This window comes from Mustela lutreola, chromosome 7, assembly GCF_030435805.1.
Source record: "Mustela lutreola isolate mMusLut2 chromosome 7, mMusLut2.pri, whole genome shotgun sequence".
Classification (NCBI taxonomy): Eukaryota; Metazoa; Chordata; class Mammalia; order Carnivora; family Mustelidae; genus Mustela; species Mustela lutreola.
This window is the reverse complement of record NC_081296.1, coordinates 50,308,447-50,331,725: the sequence shown is the minus strand read 5'-3', so window position 1 is coordinate 50,331,725 and position 23,279 is coordinate 50,308,447. Positions and strand designations below refer to the sequence as shown.

Below are 23,279 nucleotides of genomic sequence, written 5' to 3'. Positions count from 1 at the left end.
GTTTAAACAAATTGTATGGGCAGGAACACTACTCAAACTGAAAGGAGAGACAGAATACAAAAGAGGCCTTTGAACCTCCAAATTTATATAAGCAGAAAGCAGGCTGGGAAAACCACTCAGCTACAAACACCTGCTACCTTTCATGAAAAAATAATAAGTCAGAGGGTAGAACTGTGAGCCGGAGAATATAGCCCAAGAGCCAAGAATTATCCCCAGGCCCTGAGTACCAACCAAGGAGCTGCCAACCTGTGTTTGGTTGGATTTCAGAATTGCAAGAATGTGTCTTCCATTTCCCCCCATAGGGTCCATAGCAGTAACTGCATTATGTTGTGCCATTGTATGCTGCCTGCTGTATATTGCCCATGTGGGAGCAGGTAACTTGTCTTTAGTTCACAGGTCTTCAGATAAAGAGGAACTATACTTATGGAACTACCCCCAGGAACTTCATCTACACCTAGACTTCCGTGATAGTTTTGAGCTGATACTATAATGGAATGAAATTTCTGGAAAACTTGGGAGGAGGTAGGAAGGACATTAATCACTAGGGACCAGAGGTCAGACCATGGTAGATGACCCCCAATGATCCCCACCTCCTGATATTCATACCCGGTGTAATCCCTCCAAGATTGTTATCAGGGTTGGTCTGTGAAAGCTAGAGAATACAGCAAATGTGATGGTATGTAATCTCTGAGGCTAGGTTATCAAAAACATTGGCTTCTGCCTGGCTCATGGCTCTCCTTCCTGGCCTCCCTCCCTTTCTCAATGTCTCTTGAATCACTTGCTCTGGGAAAAGCCAATTAACGTGACACTGAGGTACTGAAGCAGTCCTACAGATAGGCCCACATGGAGGGAAACTGAGACCTCTTGCTACTCACAAGCCAGAGGACTGATACTTGCCACCAGTCAAGTGAGTAAGCCACTTTAGAAGCATGTCCTCCAGCCTCAGAGAAGCCTTTAGACGATCACAACATCTTGTCTGCAACTTCATTAGAGAATGGTATCAGATTCACCTAGTCAAGCTACTGAGCCTTGGAAACCACGAGGTAATTTTTTGTTCTTTGAAGCTGCAATACATAACTAATATACATTTCTCATTAACTTGTTTCTGCTGTCATATTAAAATAGTAATATTTAAAGTTCCCTGTTGAATGAGATTTTCTTAATATTACACATTCAAAAAATCTCTTTTTATCAGAATATTTTATTTCAAGAATTAACACTTTTTTTGAAAAGTAAAAATAATATAGTTACTTCCCTGAGTATAAAGAACTAATCCTACAATAAAAGACAATTACAAAATTAAGCAATTAGAAGTACATAATTCTCTGCATTCAATTATACTCTATTACAAATCTATTTTTAAAAATCTCATGTATTTTGGGATTTGAATGTTTCGAACAACAGCAAGAACAAGAACAAAACAGCTCCTTTTGCACCTGTTAAGATACGTCAGCTCTGTCTTTATCAAATTCCAGAGCAATCTTTAAAGCAGTGCTATTGAGGCCAACAGACTGCATGTTACATATGATAGAAACGACTATTCCTCTTGGGGGAACCTTATTATTTATAGGTTCCGCATCCAGTTCTTCGGGAAGGACCAGCAGGACACTGCTGGCGCCTACCGCACCTCCGGTGTGTGAGGCGTAATGCCGCTGCTTTCTACAGGAACCGTATGTTTGCTTCTTTTCCACAACGCCCCACGCCATTGCGTATTTACCCTCTTTATCCCAGGACATCTCTGTGTTAGGGACTGGCGTCCAAATCATAACCATTGTTTCTGGCTTGAGATATCCAGGTAAAAGATTTTCATGGGAGTTCTTAAAGAGCCCGACTTGGTAACCATACAGCATTGCATTCCCAAATTTCAGAAGGTCACCCACTGTAGACAGAAATCCACCACCAGCCCATTTATAGGAGTTATCCACGTATGGTGTGTTGACAAGACGTCTCTTTTTATTGTAAACATAAAATCTAAAATGAGATAAGAATGGTCATTAAAAACTTAATAGTCTATTATGAACTTTACATATGAGGACGAATAGGAAGATATGTACATGAGACAGGTTGTTTCAATGTACTGATCATACATTCTGAGAAAATATTCATTTCAGTCTGATTCATATTCTAATAAAACATCGATAATTGAGTAATTAAAGTATAGATAGCGGTTGTTGTTGTTTTTTTATCTACTGGCATGGCTTGCCCATTTTGAGTGTATCAAACTTTCAATCCCTATAAAAATGAATTAATATTACATATGATACATTTGCCTGGTGCATATGCGGAAACACTACTGTCTGGTAGATATTTATAGTCCTTGGGCTCAGTGAGTCATATGTTGCATGTGAGTTTTATAACGAAAAGAGTACACACTGAGACACTTAAGATTAATATTTGTAAGGACACTAAACCTCCTGGTTAAAAATGCCATAGGAATACGATGTGTCATGATGTGACGTGGGACTTTCTTGGTGTACTGAGAGAAGCTGGAGCTTGCAAACCTGTTTGAACCGCAGCATACCCTTTCTAGCTAGTAAAATATGCTGGTTTTATCTGATTAACACTTGAAAATTCTTACTCCGTGCCAGACATTGTTCTAAGAACTGTATCAGTATGAACTAATGTATTCTTGTAACAAGGTTCACAGGTAGGTACCACTATAATTCCTATTTCACAGATAGAAAACTGAGGCACAGACAGTAGAAATAACTTGTCCCAGACTACACAGCTTGTAAGTGGCAGACCTGGATTTGAACCCAGGTGGTCTGCTGCCTCTCTGCTTCCGCATCCTAATTTGGGAAGCGGTGACAAAAATATTTTCTTTGCAGAGATGGGAAAACATGTATCAATCACGTTACATATTTCTGGTAGCTACCTAATAAAGGACAGCTGTTACTTACTCATGCATTCGACAATTACTGGTAGAGCACTTCCTGTGTGGGAGGCACTGCTTGAAATGCTGGAATAAAGTGTTAAACAAGAGAGACAAACTGCCTGACTTCATAAGGTTTCTATTCTAGTATTATGTAAATGAAATGAAATCACAAAATAATTAAACCAAAAATGAAATGTAGCTTAAGAGAATCCTTTCTTTCAAGATTCTTAATAAAATGTGTCCTGAGGTTTTCAGAGTGCTGTCTCATCCGTAAGGATCTTCATCTTCATCCCACCATGGCTGTTCGTAAGCACTGTCAGACTGAATCTCACCATCACTTTCACCCACTGTATGGGTAAGGTCTCAAACTCAGACATTTCTTCCTAGAACTAAGGTTATCCAATCCAGCCAACTCTCCAACTGAGCCTGCTCTGTGCCCTCATTGTGACCCCCATCTATTCCCCTTAACTCTTCCCAATTTCCTAGGTCTTCTAGTTCCTAATTTCACTGAACTTTCTGTTCTAGCCTGAACAGTTTCAGCTGTGGTCTCACTAGCATCTTTGGGTTCCCCACTCTTCCAACCCAACCTGACAGAACACCAATCTGCCAATCCTGAATAAATCTACGTACCCCTTTCTTTGGTTCTTTATCTGGGGAGAAAAGCTGCAGATATTCACATCACAAAGCTGACTGGTATCGATTCACACTTGGTAAGGGTCTTCACTGCTGCTACCAAATCTCATTCTTTTCCTGGTTATTCCTCACAACAGCTAGTCCCAATCTCTTCCAGTCCTCAGCCCCACCTCTGGCCAGCCGGCAGACGACTATATCCTTTGTTTTACTGTGAAGATTCCAGAGTACTTTAGACAACTTAGATGGCCTCAAACTCCCATCTTTACCTTAAAATGCATTTATGGGGGTGCCTAGGTGGCTCAGTGGGTTGGGCCTCTGCCTTTGGCTCAGTTCATGATCTCAGGGTCCTGGGATCTAGCCCCGCATCAGGCTCTCTGCACAGTGGGGAGCCTGCTTCCTACTCTCTCTCTCTGCCTGCCTCTCTGCCTACTTGTGATCTCAGTCTGTCGAATAAATAAAGAAAAATCTTTAAAGAAAAAAATAAAATGCATTTACATTATCATGCATTCTTTTTTCCTTCTCTCCAGTCACTTAAGAAAATTTCCCATTGTTTTTATGACTAATTCTACTACCTGAATCCCTGACTGCCTTTTTGCCTGAACAACCTTGTTTCGCCAGTTATACTTCATAGATTATTTTATCTCCTTCCAGTCCATTCTCCATGTGGAAGCCTGATATTTTGTCTTACCCTTCTTCCATCTGTTTGAAACCTTCCAATGATTACCAGTGTAATTACAAAACCTGAACTTCTTATGATGGCCTACAATACAATCAACAGTCCTCAACAGAAGCAGTGCCAACTCTTTAAGGGAAATTTTTGGAGGCCTTTTTTTTAGATGTCACAATTACTAGAAAGCTCTTACTAACATTTAGTGGGCAGGGGGCTCAAGGGTCCTAATGTCTTACGACGTGTGGAAAAGTCCCACACAGTAGTGTATATTCTCCCTTATGGTGGAAGACCTTCAATTATCCTACCGGTAATCATTTAAGTAAAGATTCTGTTTATAATGAGCTGAGATTAGAATCCTCTCCATTTTATTTATAAACACAAAGTAGTCTTTGGACATTTTTATTCTACATTAACTTTCTTGAAAGTAACCATGGTGAAAACCGAAGAAAGACTGCACTGGATTTCGCTCACAGCTTTAGCCAGAGGTAGCCACCAAAGGCACCAATATGACACACCTATATTGGTCTGCATTTACAGTTGTTACATTTATGATCCTTTTATGTGTTAGGTTGTGTCTGACTTTATCATGTCTTCTAATGTTGTGAGTAAACCTTATATATCAAAATATCTATAATTATAAATTATAATTTTTATTTATTTTACATATTTTAAAAAATGGTTTTATTTATTTATTTTACAGAGAAAGTAAGATACAGAGACAGAACATGAGCAGGAGGCAAAGGTAGGAGGAGAAGCAGACTCCCTGCTAAGCAGGGAATAGGGCTCGATTCCAGGACCTGCGATCATGACCTGAGCTGAAGGTAGACGCTTAACTGACTGAGCTACCCTGATGCCCCTTATTTTTTATTTCAGTTAAAATAAAATAGGTTAAGTGGGTTAAGCCGCTGCCTTCGGCTCAGGTCATGATCTCAGGGTCCTGGGATCGAGTCCCATATCAGGCTCTCTGCTCAGCAGGGAGCCTGCTTCCTCCTCTCTCTCTCTGCCTGCCTCTCTGCCTACTTGTGATCTCTCTCTGTCAAATAAATAAATAAAATCTTAAAAAAAAAAAAAGAGTAGTGAGTATATGGGGGCGCCTGGGTGGCTCAGTCATTGAGCATTGGCCTTTGGCTCAGGTCATTATCCCAGGGTCCTGGGATCGAGCCCCACATCAGGCTTCCTGCTCAGTGGGAAGCCTACTGTTCCCTCTCCTACACCCCCTGCTTGTGTTCCCTGTCAAATAAAATCTCTAAAAAAGAAAAAAAAAGGAGTAGTGAGTATAGGTTATAGATCATATAACCAAATAGATCATTTCAGGAAACTAAAGGAGGTATAAAATACTTGTTCAAATAAGGGGGGGGGGATTTCTAATGGCATTGAAAGTTACTGTCCAATGCAATTTAGCCCCTACTTACTTCCATGTTCTCATCACTTACAACATCTTGCCTTGCTTCTTTTTATGTCAGACTTATTTCTGTATTTGCAACAAGGCAATTTAGATTTCCTTATCAGTCATGTCTAAAATGTATTTTAAATAGATCCCCTACATTCTCTTCCTATTACTCTATATAACATTGCTTTGTTTTATTTTCTTCATATCAGTATCTGAAATTCTTAGTCTACATGTTTGTCTCTTCCCATAGAATGTAAGAGTCATAAGGGCTGGAGCCTTACCAGTATTGCTCCTTGATGATTCCCCTACCTAGAACAGTACCTGCCACCCACTAAGTGCTCATTAAACATGTTTAGGGGTGCATCTGACTTCAGTTCAGGTCATGATCTTAGGGTCCTGGGATCAAGCCCAGTGGTGGCAGGTTCTGCACTCAGTGGGGAGTCCCTTTGCCCTCTCCCTTTGCCTCTCCCCCAGCTTGTGCTCTCTCTCTCTTAAGTAAATAAACTTTTAAAAAAAATTTAAAAAAACAAAAAAAAATTCAATACATGAAAGCATCATTTGTTGGCCAAATAGTTAATGGAGACAACTTGCAAGGCACTGGAGAGACTAAAGGAGGTAAAAAATACTCTGTAGCTGCTTTCAAGGCACTATGAGACTTGTCAGACAGTTCTAAACTCAAAGCACTACATGAATCACCTGGGGATCCTGTTAAAATGAAGATTCTGATTTAGTTGGTCTGGGAAGGGGTCACAAAATCCTGCAATTTTAACAAGCTCCCAGGTAATGTCAATACTGTTGGAGCCTGGACCACATTTCAAGGAACAGGTTGTAAGGTGACTACCAAGATGGATGGGAGGAGTCCTGAGCGCTAGTGAGAGTGAGCCTTGTTCAAATGGCTGATTACAAAGGCCAAGCTGGGGAGCAAAGCAGTTCCATTTGGCTATAGCAGAGAGCTTGTGGGGTAAGTGGTAGAAGGTGATGCTGGAAGAGCGGAGAGGGGACAGGTCACAAAGGAAAAGTCCTTTGTCCTCTCTCTGTGCCATGCTAGAAGCTTTGACTTTGACTCCTTCACTTCAGTTTAAAAAATGCTCTGTTTTCTGTATCCTAAGGGAAAAACAACTTTTTAAAAAATTTATTTATTTATTTGTCAGGGAGAGAGAGAGAACACAAGCAGGCAGGGTGGCAGGTAGAGGTAGAGAGAGAAGCAGGCTCCCCACTGATCAAGAAGCCCGATGTGGGACTCGATCCTAGGATCCTGAGATCAGGACCTGAGCTGAAGACAGCAGCTTAACCAACTGAGCCACCCAGGTGTCCCAGGAAAAACAACTTTTATCTTTTTATCCTTGTTATATCTTCCAGCTGCCAGTCCTTTCTCCCTCATCATTTACTGCCAAACTACACAGAATAGCTCAGACCTTCTGTTTTCCAGGCACTCACCCTCTCTAGTCCTACTCAACTCCTTAAAATCTGGCTTCTGGTCCACCATCACTAAACAGCTTTCTTCTGGATTTTCAAGGTTCTTCTAATTCTCTTGTATAGTCGATATCCTATTTGCCTCCTGCAGTACTGTTAACCAGCACTTCCTTGATACCCAATCTTGGCTAGTCTGCAGCTCTGAGCTCTCTCTTCTAGATCTCAAACCTATGATTTCCTACATCCCCCTAATCACTGCAGCCCCATGTGCCCAGGTCTTCCCTTCTACAGAGAAAATTTAGGTCTGCATTAGTACCACAACCCTTCTTCCCGATCAGATTCTCTACTAGCATTAGTAATTCTCAAATCTGGTATGGAGAAGGGTAGGACAGTTGTTTTTCAGAATCACCTGTGGGCCTCCTCTCTCAACGTGTACCCTTCCCTCAAAATTCATAACTTTGGAGGTCTGTGGGCATATATAATTTGAAAACTTACTCCTTTCTTCCTTCAAGAATCTTCCATGTCCCCTAAAAGTCCAAGTCATAATACTGGGTGAACCAAGGGTGGCCAAAGGCATGTGCTTTGAAGATTAAAAAGAAAAAAAGAAGCCCACAGAGAATCTAAATATGCTTTCATGAAAACCAATGACTAAGGGGCCCCTGTGTGGTCCTGAGATCAAGCCCCCATCAGGCTCCCTATTCAGTGGGAGCCTGCTTCTCCCACTCCCCCTGCTTTTGCACTCTCTCTCTGTTAAATAAAATCTTTTAAAAAATGCTTAATTTTAGAAAACACTTTCACAAATAAAAATAATAATAATAATCACAAAGGTAATAATAGAAAGTAAAGACCATATCTATAGTGCCAAAATACAGCAAACACTTCAGAAAATATGCATTGTATTTGCTTTTGGTCCCATCCAATTATAAAAGATATTTTTGTTGCAAGTATTGTGCTAAAATCAGGGAATATGAACAGAGTCTAAAAATAAGCTAATGCATTGATTAGGGATTCCCCTATCAACAGAATGTCTTTCAGTGTCAAGAACAATCAGTCCACTCCCCATGGGCATTTGCTTCAAGGGTTATTTTAGTTTACTTGCCTATACAGAACATACTTGTTATATAGAATCAATATATCTATTTGTGTATACTAAGTCAATATTCCTAGGCTTCCATTTAAGAAAGTTCCAGTTTTATTCAGGACAATGTACCCTGCTAAAAACTAATTTCTCTGTATCTCTTACAGCTAAGTGTGGCCTGTTGCTAAAATTCTGGCCAAAGAAATATAAGTAGTATTTTGGGGTAGGATTCTAGGGAAATATCTTAAAAAGGTGACAGACACTAGGACTGATTGTTTTGAACACACACACACACACACACACACACACGAGCAAAAAGATGCTAAGTATTTACTCTTGGGTTACAATAACTCTAAAAAGCCTAGGTTAGGATAATATATTTATATTTAATTTGTAATTATTATGAAGGAGTGAGTAAACACTAACAAAGCTGCAAACTTTTGCTGGAAATTTTATTTCCTGCAAAATGACAAACATAAACGAATAGAAACATATGGATTTACTAAGCTTTACTTTAAGCTTTTTTTTTTTTTAAATACTTGTCTTTGAAGTTTCCTTTTACTCCCTGAACTCCCTTAAAAAGCTGGTGCCTTTAAGTTCTTTTAAAATAATTATTAACAAAAAAAGAATCAAAGTAGAGTTTTAGAGTCCCAAGTAGATACTGCATCAAGTAAAATAAAGGTGAAGTGAGTGGACAGACCATTTTCACAGGTAACATTCTTTCTTTTTTTAGTGCCCTTTTCAGCAGCCCATTTAATATAACTAATATGAATCAACTACCCCTTTAGCACCATTCGATACTTCCAAATCTAACAAACTCAGAGCTGATAGGAACCTTTAACAGAAGAAAAGAAAACCCACTGTCTTTTTTTTTTCTTCAAAGAATGGGCAATAGAATGAAATTAACTCACCATCATATGCCATATTTTGATGTTTTTGCAAGTCATAAATTACTCATTAGGAAAAAAAGAACTGCTTTGCAGTTCTGTACATTCAAAGAGTCTTAATTTTCAGTTTAGAAAACAGCTCAGTGATGATACCTAATGTTCTTCTCTCCCTTACATATAAGTGTAAGCATTCATTATCAAACACCTAGATTTAAATCAAAATAAAATCATGCATCCTGGGGAGCCTGGGGGCCTCAGTGGGTTAAAGCCTCTGACTTAGGCTCAGGTCATGATCTCAGGGTCCTGGGATAGAGCCCCATGTCGGGCTCTCTGCTCAGCAGGGAGTCTGCTTCCCCCTCTCTCTCTGCCTGCTTCTCTGCCTACTTGTGATCTGTCTGTCAAATAAATAAATAAGGTCTTAAAAAAAAATAATGTGTTGTATGACAATGGAATATAAAAATCTAAAAAAAAATGATTTAAAAAAATCATGCATCCACACCACCTTTACTAAATATACTCAATTGACAATGTATGCATTTTTTTTATACTCAATTGACAATCTCCAGTATTTGTCAGTTTTTCTTATGCTTTCCAGTACAATGTAATATTGGATCCCAAAATAATAAACACTAATTGAAGTGGTTGAGAACTACAGGCCATTTTAAAATTAAAATTCATTGCTTGCTGCTAACCTAATTTCTTTTAAGTCCAAAAAAACCTCCTTCAGGCTGATTTGCAATGCATATTTAATCCTTTTAAATATACTCGTAATTTAAAAATGGTAATTTAACTAAATATAACAGAAGACTGAACAAACCTAATATAGGGATAAGATAAAGCTAAAATAATCCCACAATTTCATCTATTTCAAGTACCATTAAGCCATCTGCAAAGCATGTACTAAGAAAAATATGCAAAGTAAAAGTAACAGTTGATTTGTTAAAAACCTTACCTTTCTAGTGAACCAAATAATAATGAGTAAAATGGAAAACATAGCCATAAAACTCATAGTAGTCATTAGTCTCAAAATTCTCTCCCAATGCCCCTTTTACAAATCATAATTTAGAAAAAATTATGATCAAATTTAATTTGATATATTTCAAAGAAACGACTTAAACTTTTACAGGGAGAAAACCCAGCAGGTACCACTTCAACAAAGCAATTAAATCACCACCACCAATAATGGGACAAAACGACTTCATGTGACTTCTGAGAGACATGACAACAAAATGTAATGTATGATCCTGGACTACATCCTGAAGCAGAATTTTTTTTTCTCTCCCTTTTCTTTTGCTATAAAGGACATTAGTGGAAGAACTGGCAAAATTTGAATAGGGTCTACAGAATTGATATAATTACTATGCTGATATTAGTTTCCTGAATGTCCTTTTTTTAAAAAAAACACATATTTAATTATTTATGGGTGAAAGGTCTGTCTGCAACTTATTTCCAAATGGTTGAGAAAAAAATAACAGATAAAGCAAATGTGGTAAAAGGATAACATTTGGGGATTCTGGGTGAAGGGTATATGGGAATTCTTTGTATTTAGTTTTATAATTTATCTTTAAGTGTTAAATCATTTCAAAATTTTAAAAAGTTAAAAACAGTAACAGATAAAGAAAATATTAGTTACAACATAAAAAAAGGGATGATAGGAGAGCAAATTATAGATAAATACACATGATAGGAGCAATTTTGGTTTAATTATGCATGAGTTTAAATTATTATTGCTCTCTCTCATCCAAGGATCCTGGAATACTCTGCAGCAAATACATTCAATTTCCCTTACTTTATAGATGGAAAAACAGACATGTAGAAAAGCTCTCAAAATGTGGTGAGTATGATTTTTGGAATGGAGACAATGAAAGTCTGACTTTTAATGAACAGCACAGTGTTAAAATGTGATATAGTGAGACACACCAAAGGTATCATTTACCTTGCTCTATTGTAAATCACTGGCTCATTTTCTTCCTGCACAGTTGTCAGCATATCCAAGTCATGGAATATTTTCTGCATATAGTCCAAATATTTATATCCTGAAGCTCTTTCTACTATGGCTGCCAGTAGGGTATAGCCAAAAGTTGAATACAAAAACTGACTACCTTGAGACATCATTGCAAAGGGGGGAAGAAAAGAAAATGGTTCATTATTATTTAAAAACATGTAAAATATTTCCCACTGAAAATTGACATACCTTTATCTTTTTACTTCAGCATTCAGAAATAGATCACGGATGATATAGTAACAAATTTAGTCAACTTTGCAATGACCCTGCTTATTCCATGATTTAATGATGATCAGAATATGACTCTACTCCTTTCCATGATAATGAAATAAGCAAATCAATCCTATCTCAAAACTAAATTAAAATCCTTCAAAAAGGTACTAAAACAGGAAGGGAAAGAAAAGCAAATTTGATTTCTTGAGTTGATGATTTTGTTCTTAATATATCTTAAACTCATTGTTCAAGGCATAAATTAGTTGTGCACATTCCTATTTTAATAAAGTATATGTAAGTATAAAAACAATTTCAAATAAATATTAAAATACAAATACATACTCAAATACAGCTACTGTTTCAAATAAATACCTTTGTATCATTTGGGATTCTAGAAACATAGAGTGTATGATCTGTACTAATAACTGGAACCTTATATTTTTAAGACAAAATCCATAAATATATTTCTTTGCCCTTTTTAATTATATCTATATCTATTCATGGTAAAAAAAAAAACAACTTTTAAAATGAAAATGGAGGGGCCTGTGGGTGGCTCAGTCATTAAGTATCTGCCTTCGGCTCAGGTCATGGTCCCAGGGTGATGGGATGGAGCCCCACATAGGGCTCTCTGCCCTGCGGGGAAGCCTGTTCTCCCTCTCCCACTCCCCCTGCTTGTGTTCCCTCTCTCGTTGTGTCTCTGTCAAACAAAACAAAACAAAACAAAACATAAAATCTTAAAAAAAAAAAAAAAGAATACAAGTACATAGACCTATGGTAAATTGAAAGACATTAAGTGGTTTTGATAGGCATTGTATCAAAAAATACATTTAAAATATTATTTTTATAGATCAGTTTTTTGGGAAATAAAATTAGTTGACGAAAACCAATTTGTTTAAGGAACAAAGGCACAAAATAAGTTGAGAAATTTAAATACTAAATTGATCACTAACTAAATGCTGACATATTAGCAATATTTTATCATGCCCTCTTTGGTCCAGATTTTATTTGAAGAACAATTATTACATTTCTCCATAATTTTCCACAAATAGCTTGATCCGGGAAAATCCACTAAATGAATTTGAGGCTCTAAATCTAAACAACTAGTTACCTGGATGCTAGGCTTCGTCAAGAATTAGACACGGAGGCACACACTGGGCTGACAACAAAACCCATGCTACAACCATCAACCACATCCAATGCCCTCAGGATGGGATCATTTCAGATTTTCTGAAAATTAATACTTCAATAATGGTGACTTTGTTAAGAGAAGGAATTAACACTCACCAGGTTTAAAGAACAAAGGGTCATTTTTAAATAATCTTAGTGATTCAATTGAATTCTCAAACTTTTCTTTCAAATACAATTCGCCTTGTTCAAAATCATTCTTTTTCTTGCCAAGTTTTAAGTTCCGGCCTTTGGCATCAGTATCTTGCTCTATCTTAGCTTTAACAAAGTCATTCTTTTCACTGCATTTGCCTCCTTTTTCTTTGAACTCTTTTTCTTGGTCAGATTCTACTGTCCCTTTTATCATCTTCAAGGCTTTGTAAGCTTTCTCTTCTTTCACCTTTTTCATGTCCTTTTCATAATGACGAATTCCACTTAAATGGGAAATCAGTAATCTTGTTGTGACAGAAACCTAATCATAAAAACATGGAAATTCAATTACAATATTAAACTGTAAAATAAAAAGTTAGCAGGGGCGCCTGCGTGGCTCAGTGGGTTAAGTGTCTGCCTTTGGCTTCGGTCACGATCCTCAAGTCCCTGGATGGAGCCCCACGTCAGGCTCTCTGCTCAGCTGGGAGACTGCTTCTCCCTCTCCCCATCTCTCCCTGTTTTTGTTCTCTTTCTCTCTCTCTTTCAAATAAGTTAATAAAATCTTTAAAAAAATAAGAAATTAGTGGCCTTGGAATAATGCCTCAGTAATATTTTCCACTTTAAACTGTTACTGAAAACATGTCATATGCACATCTTCAGCTTTAAGTTTCAGAAAAATACCCAATAGATTATCACTTGAATTAAGAAACCCCTTTAATCCATTAACAATAGTTAAAAACAAACCAAAGAATCTTATGAAACCTTTTAAACAATTTAACATGTGGTTAGTAAAATGAACTGTGAGTTTCATTACCTTTTCACCTTCATATTCTTTTTCTGGGAATTCAGGAACATAATGTTGTACTGGCATATCAAGATCCAGTTTCCCAGCTTCCCACAGTTTGGCAAGAGCAACCATGGTGAGGCTTTTGCTGATACTGGCAATTCTCATAACGGTCTCTGGCTTGCATGGTACACGGTTCTCAACATCAGCATAACCTAAGCCTTTAGAAAAAGAAAAGCAAAAATTCACTAATAACAGGCTTCATGGTCAAAGAAGTCCTCAAAAACTGAAACAATTCTATCTTAGAACAACCCATGTATTTATCTAAAGAAAAAGATACTTCACTTTTATAAGCTAATTAAGAGTGGGTGAAAGTCTTAGTAATGCTGGCAACAGTAAGCCTAACAACTTAATCTTATAACTAAATTGAAATTGCACTCTGTGCACAATAGTAATTTTCCATCTGGTTCAGATATTAATTTTTCTTAGTTTATCTAGACAATTTAGTCATCCCACATTTAACATAAATTATTCTATGTTCTTTAAAAAAAACATCATTGTTCTTCAGGTTATATTTACTTTGATTCTTGAGTTTCCACTAGATTCCTTAGAATAACCACCCAATAAAAGGTAATGTGAAAAGGTGTCCTGCAAACCCAATCTTGATAACCATCAGTTTACCTCAGCTGCAAGCCAGAAAAAAAAAGTACTAGTAATTCAAACCTCCTAGAGACTTTTTTTTAAAAGTCTGGTTTCATCTTCTGGAGGCTGAAAGTGTGAAAATCTAAGCGATAAGACCTGAGATCTAAAAAGAATGAAAAGATACGTAATAATTGTTTTTAAACTATAAATATAGATTATGCTGAAAAATATTTGCAGGGAAAAAAGCCCTCACCCATAAAGCTGACATTTATGTAATTTTTGATTATAGCATTTCCCATAAATTGGGTATGCTGACTAGGCTATACTTGGGGGAAGAATCATTTTTCTTTAAATTCAAAACATTATTGCTCTTAAACCTTCTAAAAGTACTAATTCCTTTACATGATGTCTGAAATACTTCCTAAAAGTAGGGTTCCTAAAAACCTGGGATGACCAGTTGGACCAATTTATGTGCAATGGGTAAGTAAATCAAATTATAAAATACACTTTGATAAAATTATCATAAAATGATTAGAAATCTCTTTCCCAAAGCTTCTAGCTTTTGTTCGAAAAAAATAGCTAACACCTCTGCCCGGCTTAAAAAAAAAAAAATAGAAAAAAGAAAAAAAAGTAATAAAGGAGATCGTAAACTCCTTTAGACAAGGAATCATGAATGGCCCTAGTTCTTGGGACAGTGGATTTTACAGAATAGGGGACTCAATAACCTGTTAATGAAACTGTTAATTAAAAAAGAAAACAAACTTCTGACGTTTTATCCAGAAGAAAGAGTTACCTACAAATATGCAGGTAACAGATTGCTCTATATACAAGTTTCAGAACAACAAATCCAGCCTTAGAAACAAGCCATCTTTAAGACTTCAAGAGTCACATTTAAGACTGTGAGAAAGCCCGATTCTTGACTGTTAGACATGTTTTGTCTACAATAAGTACGGCTTTATGAAAACTGAACATTTCATGGGATCTACTCCTAGCAGTAAATTTCACTTCATTTCATGAAATCAAAATTTCATTCATCAGCTGGCATAAAACAAGCCAGTAAGTAACGGTTTTCTGAGCCCACCTTCTGACCAGACTTCTTTTCCATCTACAGAGACTCCAACCACTATGCCGGGGGCGCCCACCTCATCCTAAAGGCGAAGGGGAAAGGACACAGTTCAAACACAAGCCGAAACGCCTCGCCACAGCGCACCCAGCGCAGCTCCGGGGCCTTCCCGAGGCCCCGCCCCTCCGTCAGGGCCCTGCCCCTCGGCCCGGGCCCCGCCCACCTCGGCTCCGCCAGCCCCGGCTCTAACGGTGAGGGGCGTGCCTGGTCTGCACTGAGGGCGTAGGGGAGGTTCCCCGGGCGGGCGGTGTGACCTCCGCCCCGACTTGGGCAACCCGCAGGAGCTTCCGACCACGGCCGGGGAGCCAGGGAACGGGAAGTCCTTCTCGGAAGCCGGCCGCGGGCATCCCACCGCTTGGGATGGGGTCCGCTCGGGCCCGGGAGATGATCACCAAGGGGCTTCATTCCGAGGGGTCGCGGGCGGTGGAGCGCCGGTTTCCCGGCCGCTACGCCCGCGTCTCCGCACCTTGATCCGGTGCAGCAGGTCGCGGCTGCTGTCGATGGCTCTGGCGAAGCGCCGGGATGGGGGCGGCATCGGGGTCTGTGCAGACCACGGAGCGAGGGGCTGCTCCTGTGTCGGCAGCGGTTCGGCCTGGGGCGATCCCTCGGGGTCGGGGGCCGCCGGGGACTGCGCGGGGGCCGCGCCCCTCAGCCCGCCCGCCAGCTTCACCCCGAGTGCCAGCCCCAGCCCCAGCCCGAGGCCACCGACCCAGCCGGGGCCGAGCGGCGGCAGCCCGGCGCGCTGGTGGGCTCCGCGCCTTCCGCAGCCCCAGGCCCAACCCCCGGGGGTCGCGGCCCGGGCCGTCAAGGCTGACAGGAGCCGGTACATGGCGTCCACCGAGAGCCGGCAGCTTCAGAGCTCTCGCAGGCCGGCGGGCGGGGGAGGCGCGGCGAGGGGAGGGGACTAGATAGACGGGAGGGGGCGGTACCGCGCGCAGACCTTAGCAGTCGACGCCGGATGCCGGAGCGTCGATCGCATCGAGCCTTTCCTCCTCTTTTCCCTTTCTCTCTTTGCGTTGTCTCAGTGTTTCTTCATCTTACCCCACACAGCTTTTCTTCCCTCTGCCTCTGCTCCGGTCAAGTGTCAACTCCTCAGAGAAGCCCTCCCAGTTGGCATCTAAATGGGAGTACTCGCCACACCTTTTTGACCCGTCAGCGCGCACACCTCCTTAATAACACTTAACACTTCGTTTCATTGAACTTACCAGACTGCCCTCCTTAGAGAGTCGTGATTTTTACTTCTGGATCATCAGCTCTTGGAACAGCGCTGGCAAACAGCAGCCGCTGAGTAGGCATCTTCTTGGCCCCTAGGACTCACTCCTTCTTGCCATTTCCTTTCTTTGTGCCTCATTTCAGCTCCTTCCATTTCCCTAAGGCCCTTTTAAAATCTCTTACTTCTGAAAAAAAAAAAAAAAATCTCTTACTTCTGGAGGTCCAGAGCCACGCCACATCAAACATTAAGTTACATGTGGACTTATTAAAAACAATTTTTCTTTTTGCTGAAAACATTAAAAAATTGTTTTGCACTTGAAAATTTTTAAGACAAAATTAATATAATTTATAATTAGCTATGATTTCTGACATCTGTAGACGATCAGAAAGTCTTGTGAAATAAGATATCTAACGTCAAATTGCTGCAATATGTAAAATGTGTACAATCCTAACTGAACAATTAATGGCAATGTTAATTTTGAAGATAATTAAACATTTATCCATTCCTTGTACCCCCCCCCCACAGACACATTTTTTGAAAGCTTCTAGTCCTTAAGTACAGGAGCAATATACTCAATGTTTATAATGACCCTGTGTTCCCTTGCAGGTGGAATGCATACATAGAGAGTTCACAGATTTGAATTGAAAAGATATTGTCAGGAGAAGAAGCTGTAAACATCTTAAGTTAATTGTTTAATTATTTAAAAGGTAATAATGGTAACCACACCTAGTCAGGAGATACTGGGGCTAAATATAAGTGTTGGGGCTGCTAACAAAGCTGCCAACCGGAAGAAATCGGGGTATCCTAAGATTCGGGAGTTTGGCACTGAAACTCACAGAGGTTTCTGAAGCACCACCTGCAGTTAGAGTGGACAGGTGCATTCTGTCAAGATGGTATTGTTAGTTCCCATCCTGGGAACCCCACTACTCCAAGCACATGACAGCAAGAGGAAAGTGTAAAAGACATAGCTAGTCATGGTTACAATGGGTGCTCACTTTATCATGCTTTTAAAAATTGTACATATATATTTTATGTACTCTTTTGTACCTCTCGTTGGATGAAAAATAGAACAGAAGCACAGAGCCATGCAGAGAGCAAGAACTAAGTTTCTGGTAGCCTTCCAACAGTTTAGAACCAGGAAGAGGCCACCCGAAGTATGGCTTCTGTGAAGGTACTGAAGAATAAATGCTCTCCGTGCAAGCCAAATACCTAGGAGGCAACCAAACCAAGCAGTTGGCAGATGTATGGCTGTGGGTCAGGAGGCCAGAACTCCACTGTTTTAGCTTGCTTTGGACAGGGAGGCATAGAAACCAGATAGAAGAAAAGTAAACAACTACACAGGGAGGGGAGGGGGGAAGAAAGGAATAGAGGAGAAGGACAAGAAAGAAAAGGACAAAGGAAATAAATTTCCACTAAAATAAACCCTCAAACCAACTTTCTAAAACATCTGAAGGAAAATACTTCTAAGAAATACTGGCAACAAAATCAAGAATCAAAAAGTGAAATCATGGGCAACCCTCTTGGGTCTCCTCCCTCTTTGGCAACTTTATACTGTCAATAAACTTTGTTTTGCTGCCCATCAAAAAAAACAAAAAAGAATGAAATCACCTCAAACAAATGAAAGCAGTAGAACAATCTATAGGAAAAGAGAGAGAAAAAAAAAGAGGCCATTCTCTGGTTTTAAAAAAGCCCCAAGAACCGCCCCCCCCAAAACACAGTGGGTTGACAGAAAACAAAGTATGTTCTTTCAAAGAATCCTTTGTTTTGTATTCACAAAACAAACCAGGGATTATGAAAAAACTAGGAATAAATGAAACAACATAAGGACGTAAAAAGGAAATTATCAGAAATTGTGGAAATAAAAAATCATGGGAGATTTAAAAAGAGCATCTTTTCTGAAATTGGACGTATGAATTTGATGGGCTGTCTCTATGTGAGGTCAGCTTTCGTTTTCCCTTAACATTTACTTTTGCAGGCTAACCTTCTCCAGCTGCTCTAATCGTTCTTTATATCTGAAGGTTTCCAGGCTCCAGACTGGCTCTAAGAACTAGTTAGACAGAGTACTTGAAGGTCCACCAGTAAAGTAAGCCCATCACCTCCCCTCCTCTGGACAGTTAGTATTTTTACCAGTTGAATCACAACATTGGTTCAGAATGAATATGTGGTCAGTAACCAAGTCTTTTTTTTTTTTTCTTTTTACATAAACAATATAGTCAAACCCATCTTCCCTTCTATATCATGTATTTGCAAGATTGATTAGCCTTCCTCTTATCTGTTTTGGCTAAGTATTTCCATTGGTATTTTATTGTTGTTGTTTGAGAGAGAGAAAGAGAAAGTGATATTTTAGAGAGTGAGCGCAGGTGCACAGGGGAGGGGTAGAGAGAGAAGAGAGAATCCTTAAGCCTGCTCCCTGTGCCCAGCAAGGAGCCCGACGAGGGGCTCAATCTCACGCCCCTGAGATCATGACCTGAGCTGAAATCAAGAGTTGGACATTTAACTGACTGGGCCATCCCAGCGCCTCTCCATTGGTATTATTTTTAGCCTAAATTCTGAGATAGTCTATATTATAAACCTTTCAACTTTCTTATCATCTGCAAAGAACATGTTTTGTTTGCATATGTCTTGTTTAAATATTGAATATGTCTTATCTTGTTCAAATACTCAATATGACTGGACCTCCTACAGAACATATAGTATACCAATAGAAACTTTTCTCTAGGGGATTGGAGATCCAGTAGCCAGTTCTCTTTATATGGTTGTTCAAACCAGAGCCCATTATTGCCATCTGAGACATGCTAGTGTGTGATGTCCCTGAATATACTTCTGTTTCTTCTGTTTTCCTCTTCAAAATGTTTCCCATTGCACTTTTTTTAAAAAAAGATTTTTATTCATTTGACAGAGATCACAAGTAGGCAGAGAGGCAGGCAGAGAGAGAGGGGAAGCAGGCTCCCCGCTGAGCAGAGAGCCCAATGCAGGTCTCTATCCCAGGACCCTGAGATCATGACCTGAGCCAAAAGCAGAGCCTTTAACTCACTGAGCCACCCAGGTGCCTCTCCCATTGCACTTTTAATCTCAGGTTCTTTAAAGGCTGTCGCAGAACCCTACCCTTAAATCATCCAACACATATATATGGATATCTGCTCCTTTTCAGATAAAGTCGGTGCTGAGGTTACTAGGCTTACTCAAAAAAGGCACAAGCCCAGCCCTCCTACAGATTATGAGGTTGGAGGATAATATACTCATGAGTCCTATGAACACACAAGTACATGTAGAATTCTGGCTGTAATAAGTGCTGTGAAGGAGAGATGCATCCTGTGTTGAGAGGTTATGATGGTGAGATTTTATATCGTCTGGAAGATTTTTCTGTTGATGTAAAATTAGATCTAAGACCTTAAGGATAAATGGGAATTAACTTGGTCAGAGTACAGACTGATAGAGAAAGTATTCCATGCAGAGGAATCAGCAAGAACAAAGACTCTGAGGTAGGAGGGGGGAGGTTTCATTTGAGGAATTAAAAGGTCATGGTGGCCATGAAGAACAAAGGGGACTGGAGTGGGAGATGAGGCTGAGAACTGGCATTCAAGACCCTATCTCCCTCTCATATTTCTTTGGAAAAAAGACTCCTCTCCTAGAGCTGCTTCTTGCCACAAGCCCTGTTCTACAATATCTCAGTATAGTTTATAAACTGTACATATCTAGTATTGCTATTTGTTTTCTTGGGATAATCTCAAAATTTCTTCATCACTCATACTCTGTGCTTTGGTGTGGAGATACCAGAGGTCATAAATATTACTGTTAGTCAGCTTCCTGCCCCCCCTTCCAACCACAAGAATTCAGAGCACTTCCTCTTTCATGTTGCTACTTTCTGTGTTACATTTGTCACTCCATACTTCTAACGTTTTGTTTGGGTGGTTTATTCTTTGATCCCTTAAAACGTAGTTGAGGGTACACTGACTTTGGATGGAAGCCTGAGAGTACTTATTAATTGTTAAAGAAATGCTTATAACGTATGGCCCAGCAAGATCATTTTGAGGTTATATAGAACAGAGCTGTGATTTTCAAAGCATGGCATTTGGACCACTATCATTTGCATGACCCGAGTACTTGCTAGAAATGCAAATGTTCAGGTTTTGCCCACATCTACTAAATCGGACACTCTAAGAGGGGTGCCCAGCAATCTGTGATTTTTTTTTTTTTTTTGAGAGAGAGAGAGAGAGAGAGAGAGTAGGAGCTCAGTGGGGAGTCTACTCAGGATTGTCTCTCTCCCTCTCCCTCTGCCCCTACCCAGTTGCTCACTCACTTGTGCACACATTCAGTCTCTCTCAAATAAATGAATAAATCTTAAAAAAACAAAACAAAACGGCTATATGAGAAATCCTTGCGGTGATGGACCTTTTCTCTATCTTGACTGAATTGATTCTCTGCATCCAGGTTGTGATATTATACTATAGTTTTGCAAGATGTTACCATGGGTAAACTGGGAAGAGGGCACACAAGATCCATCTTATTTCTTGGAACTGGGTGTGAATCTACAATTATCTCAAAGTTTGAAAGAGTTTATTTAAAAATAAAAGATGTAGTATGAACCGGGATGAATATTCTGAAACTGAAATACAGTCATGTGTATCCCCTACTTAAATGCTTTAAAGCTCCCTCAACCACCAGCAGAAAGTCCAGACCCCTGTGGTTCATCATGTGGCAGAATAACCTATTAGAAAAACTTTTTTTTTTTTTTAACCTTTTCAGAACTGGATTTACCATAAAGGAATGAACCACATCTCCTTTCTTGTCAAGAGGGCAGTGAGGCCTCTTGAGTTCTGAAGGTCTGGGCTTTCCTTACCCCCTGGAGGTAGTTAACAGCTGAGGCTGGTTGCCGAGAGGTCTCTACCCACCCAAGTGTGTGCAAGTACGTGTGGTCTTTCCCGGCTATCTACTCTGCTGGGCCGAATCCCATCCCAACTGGGTAGAAAGGAACTTTAGTGACATCTCTGTCTGATCCAAAACATTTTCAGCCACAATTTGCTATGAAAGTAGTGTCATGGGGTGCCTGAGTGGCTCAGTTGTCAAGCGTCTGCCTTCGATTCAGGTCATGATCCCAGCATCCTGGGATCGAGCCCCACATTGGGCCTGCTTCTCCCTCTCCCATTCCCCTGGTTGTATTCCTTCTCTACTATCTCTGTCAAATAAATAAATAAAATCTTAAAAAAAAAAAAAAAAGGAGTGTAATATCAAGGGAATATTCAGTTGCTCTAGGTACTATTTCCTTTGCCAAGTGCAGTTCAACGCCTTCTCTCCAGGAGCTGGGCAGGCTGCCTCTTGCATGGAGGCCATGGCAGAGGTTGAAAGGGGCCTTCTGCTTGCTTGCTTTAATCTCCCTTTCCCTTCCTTCCAGTCCCTTGCCCTCACAATCACCTCCAGGAGCAGTTGTGGGGCAGCGAGCCCACAGGAGAATAGTGGTCAGTGCAAGCTCCGAGTGTGGCCCTGAGTCTGGGCCAGGCAGCTGGCAGAGCCTTAGAGAGCCTGCCCCTAAAAGGCATGGTTGCCTGTGTACGTGGAGTGGGAGCCTCCCGAACCTTTGCAAAGCTCAGGGAAGACCTCCCAGGACCATGCTAGATGCTGATGGGGTTAAGTGTCCAGAGAGGATTCCCACCTGCAAGCAGCCTCCATGGACCTGGGGACCCCCATAGAACACCGCAGCAGCAACAGCCATAGATGAGGGCCAGCAACACGACCCCACAACTTTCTGGGGTTCTTGTTTAATACTAAGGAGGTATAAGGGGTTTCCCCCCAACAAAGAAGGTCAATATAGTGCTTTTTACCAACCTTGATGGGTGGAGCTTCGCTAAATTTGATTTGATTTATGCAGATGAAAAGATAAGGTGTTATTTGTACCCTCAGCCCCAGGGACACTGCCCTTTTTTTTTTTTTTTTTTTTTTTTTAAAGATTTTGTTTATTTATTTGAGAGAAAGAGAGCACAAGCCAGGGCCAGAGTGGGGGAGGGGCATGGGGGAGGGAAAAGCAGACTCCTAGCTGAGCTGGGAGCCCAAAGTGGGTCTTGATCCCAGGACCCCGAGAACATGACCTGAGCCAAAGGCAGACACTTAACCGACTGAGCCACCCGGGTGCTCCAGACGCTGCCATTTAAATGAGCGGAATAATTCATTGTGTTCTTCAGCCCTGAATCTAGGTGGAGGGGATATTTGTCATTCCTTTGGGTTCCTTCAAAACCCTTCCTTTCTTTGAGAGAATTTCTTATGAATGCCAGCTCCCTAAGCAATAACAATGATAATAGCAAAATCTTACACAGTGCTATCCGGTGCCAGGCACAGGTCTAAGCTCTTTACACATCATTTCATCTAAACATCATGCCAACTCCCCCAGGCAGCTGGTGTTCTCATCCTTGTCATCTTAGGCGGAAATGGGGTACAGGGAAGTGAAGTAATTTGCCCGCAGCCTCACACCTGGCAGGTGGTAGTGTCAGGAATTTATTTTCCCAGTTTCCCTTCACTTGGGGGCAGGTGTGTGAAGTAGGCTCGGCCAATCAGAGGTGCCCACTTTGGGAAGCTAGTAATGCCATCAAGGGCGTTTCCTTGGACCAGATTCTCGTCCAGTGTCCAGTGTCTCACTGGGCATCAGGGCCTGGGCTATGCGCCAGGCTGCGCAGCTGCTCTCATGTTCCCAGCCTTGGGGAGTGCCCCCCTGTTAACTCCCTGAGTGTCTCCTGCACATTTGCTTTCAGGCATAATTAAAAATAGCACCCTTTCCCTCTTAAATGGGGCGAGAAAATATACAGTCATCCCACCCACTATGTCTCAGGAAAATTCCTCTCCTACTCTGGGCTATAGGGTTCTCTGTAATTGGCAGCTTACAATATGCTCCCTCCTTTCCTACCTCCCTCATCTCCCACTTCTCACCAGGGCTCTTGACTCAGTTCTCTGAAAACAGGCTGCTAGATGGCTCCAGGCCTTTGCACAGACTTTTCTCCCTGGCATGTTCTCACCACCAGTGTTCCCAGAGCGAACCCCACCCTGGAAGATG

At 40.6% G+C, this 23,279-nt stretch overlaps 1 protein-coding gene across 2 annotated transcripts; it reads right to left on the bottom strand.

The window, feature by feature from the left end:
* Positions 1-1,181: 1,181 nt before the first annotated feature.
* Positions 1,182-15,919, bottom strand: LACTB (lactamase beta). 2 transcript variants are annotated; one of them, XM_059180719.1, is made up of 6 exons: positions 15,494-15,915; positions 14,986-15,052; positions 13,293-13,483; positions 12,449-12,800; positions 10,883-11,048; positions 1,182-1,971 (listed from the first exon to the last, which is right to left on the bottom strand). In XM_059180719.1, the coding sequence occupies exons 1-6, from the start codon at positions 15,854-15,856 to the stop codon at positions 1,440-1,442; spliced, it is 1,671 nt and encodes a 556-aa protein (XP_059036702.1). In that variant the 5' UTR covers positions 15,857-15,915; the 3' UTR covers positions 1,182-1,439. The 2 variants fall into 2 exon arrangements, with proteins under 2 accessions (XP_059036702.1, XP_059036703.1); XM_059180720.1 differs by lacking the exon at positions 10,883-11,048 and having other exon boundaries at positions 1,719-1,971; positions 15,494-15,919.
* Positions 15,920-23,279: the final 7,360 nt, after the last annotated feature.

Bases quoted from the DNA above. Each gene is read 5' to 3' on its own strand.
- LACTB (XM_059180719.1), bottom strand. From the start codon at position 15,856: ATGTACCGGCTCCTGTCAGCCTTGACGGCCCGGGCCGCGACCCCCGGG. The intron at 15,053-15,493 runs GTGCGGAGACGC...CTTCGCCTTTAG, and splicing joins ACCTGCTGCACCGGATCAAG to GATGAGGTGGGCGCCCCCGG. The intron at 13,484-14,985 runs GTGGGCTCAGAA...CTTTTTCTAAAG, and splicing joins AAAAGAAGTCTGGTCAGAAG to GCTTAGGTTATGCTGATGTT.